The 7,725-nt window shown below is 43.7% G+C and overlaps 2 protein-coding genes across 2 annotated transcripts; one reads left to right on the forward strand and one right to left on the reverse strand.

Moving 5' to 3' along the window:
• Positions 1-440: 440 nt before the first annotated feature.
• Positions 441-2,308, reverse strand: LOC5565008. Its single transcript, XM_021857528.1, has 2 exons — positions 1,733-2,308; positions 441-1,670 (listed from the first exon to the last, which is right to left on the reverse strand). The coding sequence occupies exons 1-2, from the start codon at positions 2,306-2,308 to the stop codon at positions 447-449; spliced, it is 1,800 nt and encodes a 599-aa protein (XP_021713220.1). The 3' UTR covers positions 441-446.
• Positions 2,309-2,524: 216 nt separating this feature from the next.
• On the forward strand, positions 2,525-4,623 carry LOC5577926. Its single transcript, XM_001656661.2, has one exon. The coding sequence runs from the start codon at positions 2,546-2,548 to the stop codon at positions 4,409-4,411; it is 1,866 nt and encodes a 621-aa protein (XP_001656711.2). The 5' UTR covers positions 2,525-2,545; the 3' UTR covers positions 4,412-4,623.
• The last annotated feature ends 3,102 nt before the right edge of the window (positions 4,624-7,725 follow it).

Genomic DNA, 7,725 nt, shown 5'->3' on the forward strand with positions numbered 1-7,725 from the left:
GAGCCTACTCCCCCCCTCCCCCTAGAGCGTTACGTAATTTGTGGATGCCTCCATAGGACTTTTACAAGAATCCGCATAGGACTCTTACTGAAGTCCAAAAGTAACTGCTCCTAGCCTCCAAAGAGGTTTCCTCATGGAGTCCTAACAGTCCTCCTGAGTTTTCCTGGAATCCGGACAAGACTCTCCCTGGAATTTGCATGGGATTACTCTTACATTTCGAACAGGACTCCTGCAGTCCAGACAGGTTTCCTCCTTGATCCGGGTAACACTTCTCCTGGTTTTCTTCAACTGGAGTCCAAACATGTCCTTTCCTACAATCTGTACAAGTCTGCTGTAGCCCAGACAAGGTTACTCCTGCATATCGTCTGATGTTCCTTGAATTCCCCACCCAGACTATGGATTTTCTCTCACATATCAAAACATGTCCAGAATACCCTCAACCATTCCTAACATTTCTTTGCAAGATAGTAACAACAAATCTCCATAAAAAACACCACGCAACTCCCACCAAGCGCAATCGCCCACAGCTGAAACGCCCCCAACAGCTGCCGTACGGTTAACTGCTTCCGCTCATCGGAAGCCTCCGGAACTACGGCGTACTTGTCGTCCACGTAGCGGTTAACCCACGCCCGCACCATCCCATGCGGAATCAACTCGAGCAGCGTGTCGTCGAAGGGCTTCGTGAGACAGGAGTTCAGCCGCAAGCCAATGCTGATCGCGTAGTTGTACAGCCGTTCCTTCAACATCCGCAGGTACTGCCCGTCGGCGAACCTCGCGTTGTCGTACAGGACCTTTTCGTAGTTGGAAATTCGCTCCCCGCGGAGCTGTCCCCGGCGAATGGCGTCGTCGTAGTGTTTAATTTCCGCGTCCGGAATGATTCGAACCTGAGGCTGCAGCTCAGGAAGATGGTTGAAGACATACTCTTCGCTGGATATCAGATAGATCGGGTAACGGCCGTCGATGAGTTGTTTGAGGGTCGTGATCGTCGAATGGTTCGTGGAGAGCTGCAGAAAATTGAACAGGGCTTGTTGGTAGACCGTGCGGGTGATCAAACCGTGGATAAGCCACAGAGTTAGTAGGAAGCGGGCAAAGTTTCGGGTAGGGAGAACGGAGAGGGATCCTCCGAAGAGAACGTTCAGGAGGTTTACGGCTGGCGATTGAATGCGGCTTCCAAACACGAAAGCTTGCATTCTGGTACCCATCCGACTGATCACAGAGATAACCAAAAATCCAACGGATATACATCCCAGGAATACAAACCAAAGAGTGTTGGTGAATGGCAACAAAAGCTTCTCGAAGGCTTCGTATTCCTCGCCGGCCGATACCATCACAACCAGCGCAGTGAAGTGATAGTTGTGAGACAGCGACATGAACTTCAGCCTTAGCTGGTTGTATCCGAAGAAACCTAGCGTAAAGTTAGCTTCTCCTTCGATGACCATCTTCATCGCTCCCGTAGTGGTTCCGTTTTCGAAGATCAATCCGAACCGCAAGCCATGTGGAACCTCTCGTAGAACGGTAGAAAAGTTCAGCTTTGCCGAAATATGCCGCAGCAGTACTGCATCTATCCCATCCATCCCAACGACGGTTTCTCCAGGTCCGTGCTGCAGACGCATGAAAGCGCCATAGGTATAAACTGCGGCGGTCAGTGGACAACCGTGGAAGTTGTTAAGCTTTGGAGGGAAATGTGGTCTCGACGTGAGGAAACGCCCTTCCCGGAAGGTGTTCCACGTACGGATTTGACCTTTTCGCAGGAACCTGGATTGAATGGAAAGTAGGTGTACATGCGGACTTCTTCGTAATCCAGGCTACCGAACAGCACGTCGACGTTCACTACATAGTACTGCCACATCAGTTGTAGAATACGCTCCGCAACGAACTCCTCCTCAGCTTGCTCATTCTCGTTCAAGACAATGATGATGTAATTCCCGGTGAAGTCGTACTGTTTGGGTCGAATCGTTGCGTGAAGTTCCTCGAAGGCTGACAGTCCGTCGACGAAGAATACATTGGTCGTCCGAGGACGGACGGTTTCGACTGAATTGTGGTAGATGATCCGCACTACAATGTGTTCCTTTTCCAACGATCGTAAGACTTGATCTAGAAGTTGCGGAAATTGTTGAACGGGATGATCGTTGGACGTTTCCCAGGAAACAAAGACCGTGTAAGGGACAGTGTCGTTAAATTCAGAACTAACGAAGATGGCTGTAGCGGCATGCACTAGAAGCTGAAGTGTTGGTTGGACCGCTGGTAGCGGAGTCAACGCTTCTCCGTAAACAGCGGACATCTGCAAGTACAGTAAAGTTAGTAACATTTCAAGGCAAAACTCAACAAATCCCACTGTTTGAGACCTTTTATAGATGTGAGCTTTTGCAAAGAGCAACAAAGGATCATTTGTACTGAATGAGCCGTACATCAATCAGCTACGAATCTGTAAAGGTCATTTATAATACCAGAGTGTGAAGCAGGAGGCGTGACAAGGCTGATAATTGCAAGTGTAGCGCCTAATAAATTTGCCACCCGGCTATGACAACCAACCAGTTTCGTCAACATGATATTCGTGTTTATATTGAGTGCGTTGGCCAATGGCTATGTCATAGTTCCATACCCAAAAACGTCAGAGGTTCTGCTCACGAAGGCAACTGCAAAAGTTCTGTCAGACAGTTTCTCTCAGTATGTCGATACCGTTTTTGTAACCGTACTTCTGCAAAGAAACAGAGTGAATCTTATCGGTAAAATACTCACTCATATTGATGAACCTTTGCCGGTGGCCATCCAGACTGTTCCCCAACGGACGTCACTTGCTTTTAAGCAACGATACAACCTGATTCTGTTGGACTCCTGGTTGTCGCTCGGACGCTTGCAATCTTTCCTAACCTCTAAGCAATTCGACTTCACCGGAACATACCTGATGGTCGTGACATCGTACAACACGGATTGCACCAGTTTGGCCGACGCCATCTTGGAATTGACAAGCAATAAGTTCATCTACGACGTGAATGTCCTATTCCGAAAAAATGAGTCTGTTATCATGAAAACGTACTTTCCATATGGACGTCCTGATCGTACCCGGGGTCACATTGCTAGGTGGAACACATATGACCTCCAGGGCTTCATTAACGACAGACCTCACTATCCGAAGAAATTGGAGAACTTCTACGGATCGCCTCTTCGAGTTGCACTATTCGAGTCGGTCCCGTTCATGAAACTGATCCGAAACTCGAACAACCGGATCATCGACTACGCCGGAATTGATGGACATCTGCTCAACAGGATCTCCAGAAGACTCAACATGACCATAACACCCGTCGAACCACCACTAAACGAGAAATGGGGAACACTCGAACCGGACGGGACTGCTACCGGTGCAATAGCCATGGTGATGAAGGGAACTGCAAACATGACCATCACCTTTTTCGGAAACAATCCGTTGAGACAAAAGTTCTTGGCACCTTCGATGAGCTACTACCAAAGTTCGCTGGTCCTGATCGTCTCCCCCGGTAGCGAATACGGAACGTTCGAGAAGCTTCTTCTCCCATTCCAGTTGACACTCTGGATCGGATTCATCATCGTGTTCATCAACGCCCTACTAATCATAGCCATCCTACAGAACTTTCCCCTAGTCGTCCAGCGGTTCGTTTTCGGTCGACGCAACAAAAATCCGATCCTGAACTTCTATCTAGCAACTCTAGGGTACCCCGTAGACCCTCCGCCAACTCGAAACTTCTCGCGCTTTCTTCTCTCGCTCTGGATCTTCGGTACCTTCATCCTGCGGACGGCCTATCAACAAGAAATGTTCGGTTTCCTCCATCGGCCGTTGAACCGCAGCACGGTCAGCGGATGGGACCAGTTCGTTTCTTCGGGGTATCACATCTTCACCGCTCCAACTGCGGAATATCTTTTTGACGACGCCCACGCGAAAATCAAGAGCTCTATCTCCGTTCTCCCAAGTTCGGACAACACCACCATATTGGAAGCCATTCGCTACGGCCGAGCACGTGGAGCTTGTATCAGCTATCCGGAACTAATCGCCTACCTGAACCAACAAGCCTTACTCGATGGAGGCCCCTTCTACCAACAGTTCAGCGAACGTCTCTACAGCTACCCAATCCACGTGTTCTTCCGCAAGAACTCCCCCCTTGTGAAAAGTTTCGATGAACAGATCCAGCCATTGGTAACCCACGGATACATACAGCATTGGGCCCACTCCATTCTGAATCGCAACCTGCTCCGAGGTATTGAAGCTCGAGCTCGCCAGGCCCTTACCGCCCAACCGTTGACGCTCGACATGCTGGCCGGAGTGTTTGGACTCTACGTCAGCGGACTGGCCTGTGCTGGATTGGCATTTATGGCTGAAAATTCTTCGGCAAATTACAGATGGGCAACAGTGCTTTTAACTGCCTTTCGCAAAAACTAACGAGTCCATTAGGGACGAAGCTTTTAACACAATATAAAAACATCGGCTTTGATTGACAGAAAAGCGCACTTGCATTTTATGGATACGCGCGTGTCTCCACGATGTGCAACGAAAACGTGCTCTAATCACGCAACAATTGAATACGAATTTGCCCACATTGTATCTATCTAATCAGTATCGGTTATGCAAGGTTCAAAAAACTATAGGGTAGAAGCACCGGTTTTGACCAACCACAGCCTAAGAGAAAATATTAAAAAAAAATTGAAAGTACTATATGTGCTGAAAATACGTTAAATTAAAACTTTCAATCTACAGGGTTATTTCTATTTCCTGTCAGTAAAGTAAATGAATATGGGAAAAAGATACAGCATTTAAACTTTCAGTGAACATCCTACTTTGTGTTCACAAAATATAGATAGAGTTTTTCTTCATTCACCTCAAATAGTCACACGCGTTGTTCCGAGGGTATTACAGCTGGCACGCACGTTTACCACAAAAATGAAGTTTTATTCAAATTTAAAATAATGATTATTCATTATTCGTTTTTCTACGGTCATTTATTTTTCTGACAGAAAATAGTAATCACGCTGTATATTAGGAACAGTAATATCGTAACTGAGCAAAAATCTTTTCTACGCATTGAAAATCTCGATTGTTAACCCGTATCCACTCAGCGAAGTTCAAATTGGGTTGTTTAGCGACGAAAAAGTATTACACAATTTTATTGCACTTCAATATCTTAGGGGTCTATTTTGTAAATCGAGCAGATTCATGAGACTCGTCTTTAGTCACTGCCGATCAAAGTAAGCAGCATATTTCAGATGTCACGTTACGTTAGCGTCCCATTTCATTTTGCTCCGTTCCATTCGTGATCAAACGTCAACATCCCACCGCAAAATCGCTAGTGTTTGGAGGTGATTTTAACCTCCAAATTGCCAAATAACCTCCAAAACATCACCTCCAAGTTGTTGGAATAGAGGTAGTGTCGCACCTCAGGTAGAAGAATCGTCGGTTGAGAAGCATGCGTCGTCGTAGGTAAAAGTGTGGAAGATTTATCGAGAGGTATGATATTTGGATAAGTGTGATTGAATTGTAAATATATACCTGGAATGAATAAAGAGAGTTGCAGCTGCTGATTGAGGTATCAGTCAGTTAGCTGCCCAGTTGAAGGAAACATCTACTGTATTGTATTTCCTTGTGATTTGAAATCGGATGTGGACGGGCTAGCCTCGCTAGGATCTGCGTGGTCTTAGCGGACTAGCCTTTCAACACAAGTTAGTTCTAATAAATTCCGTGATATGAAATATGGTGGCGCGTCGATCGTCGCAAGTTTATCGTTAAACAGTCAATGAGCTTAATAATGTTTGAACCAAGGTATTTAGAAGGGAGGTAGATCAATGCGTCAATTACAGCGTTTCGCCATATTGGAAAAATAGTTGACAGCTGGCCAACTTGTTTTGCTCGATCGGGTCAGCAAGCCATGAAATCCGAGAAACATTTTCTTCTAAACCCATTTCACATGAAGAAACTTCATTCAACATCTAGCTCTATCCATTTTTGTTTTAGATTCCAGATTGCATTTGATAAATCAAACAACTTTATGTTCAGCTATTCATTTTTATTCAAATATATTTGCATCATATGGAATCATACAACAAATTTAGTCTCAATTCCGAACATTCTAAACAGAGTCCTGTTGGCTTGTATGCATGACCAGTTCAGCCGGAGCTAGCGTTGTACATATTCAGGCATTCCACAATTGGGTCCTAAAATGTTGAATGAAATCTTGTTTTTATTTAATGACACGAAAGAGCATGTTACTGCAACTATTTTAGCAATTTTTCCCGCTCAAATGACGGCTATATCATATTTAAACTTTAATTTAAAAATTGGGGCCATAAATGAACCTTGACACTTTTGATCATGTTTGACGTTCGCTCAATCAACAAAAACACCACAGGGCTTTTAGTTTTAACACTGGGGTTGTTCCTACAGTGATACCTCCATGAGTCGAACAAAATTTTATGGTTACTATGATGGTCCCTAGAAGCAGCTTTCCAAAGGATTGCTGTTCCATGACTCGATATTTCCATGAGTCGATGGTCCCTTCAATATCGACTCATGGAGGGTTCACTGTATCTGACATTTCGGAAGGCACACGGAAAGCAAAATACACCCACAATTTAAGTTTAAGCCAAGGAGTGTGACAAAATCTAAAAAAATGTTTTTTGAACTCAAACAAAAGAAAAATATTGAAAAATTGAGTAAACATGTGTTTTTGGCCTAAACTTAAGCGACCCTATTCGGTATGTCTTTGCCATAGATGATCAGTCTTGTAGTGCTGAAAATGAGATAATACGTTAGTGGTGGGTTATAACTCTCATCTTAAAAATATAGCGAAACATCCCTCACTCAGCACTTGGTCTGGTCAATTCAGCTTCTATCTTCCGATGGAGAGATTCGCACAATTCCAGTCGGGTTTCAACACGTTTTCTTGACTACCCTACTAGCTTCCCAACTAACAATTCAGAGCCACAAACAAGCATGCATGTTTAATTATTGTTCAATAATGGTAATGGTAGCTGAATAAAAAATTTGCTCTATAAAGAGCTGAGAAGGTGCTTTTTTAACACAAACTTAGATCAATGTTCAACGTTATGCATTACAATGAACAAAACTTGAATCGCCACTTATTAAACGTTTCCAAAGATTCTCATTCGACTAGTCAAGATTGTTCTACAAATGAGCTGAACAAGACATGTTTCCCCCAATTAAAAAGCCAATATTCCACTAAACAAATGTATATGTATAAAAGGATATTCAGAAGACGAACTAACGTTTTACTTGCGTCGCACTTCAGCTATTCCCACATGTTTAACATAAGCATGAATAAGAGCTGAATAAATATCTTATAAAATCCTAATTCAGCTTCAGTATATTATAAGAACAGTTGATCCAATAGAGACCAAAATTACGTTTAACAATCACATTGTTCAGCAATAAATAAGCCTTGTAAAAGCGATCACACTATAGCTAAATTTCATAAAATGGACAAAATATCCGAAATTCGTGTTGAGTACCGAATGCATTTCAAAGCTCATAAATTATGCTATCTTAAAACTTTTAAAATAGCTGTTCAGAAAATAAACATGGTCAGTCTCCAGAAATGCAGAATTATTGTGAAAAACAAAAATAAACATTTAAGCTAAGTATTCCGAGTAGGAGCAAAGTACTGACAAACAAAGCGTGATATTGACTTGATTGACATAAGAGATAAAATATCTGAAGACAATATCAAAATTTTATTCCTGGAA

The sequence above is a fragment of the Aedes aegypti genome, chromosome 1 (genome assembly GCF_002204515.2).
Source record: "Aedes aegypti strain LVP_AGWG chromosome 1, AaegL5.0 Primary Assembly, whole genome shotgun sequence".
Classification (NCBI taxonomy): Eukaryota; Metazoa; Arthropoda; class Insecta; order Diptera; family Culicidae; genus Aedes; species Aedes aegypti.

Excerpts from the sequence above, each read along its gene's own strand:
- LOC5565008 (XM_021857528.1), bottom strand. The coding sequence starts at position 2,308 with ATGTTACTAACTTTACTGTACTTGCAGATGTCCGCTGTTTACGGAGAA. Across the intron at positions 1,671-1,732 it reads CCTGCGAAAAGGTCAAATCC|CTTAACAACTTCCACGGTTG; the intron begins GTACGTGGAACA and ends TTCCCTCCAAAG.
- LOC5577926 (XM_001656661.2), top strand. The coding sequence starts at position 2,546 with ATGATATTCGTGTTTATATTGAGTGCGTTGGCCAATGGCTATGTCATA.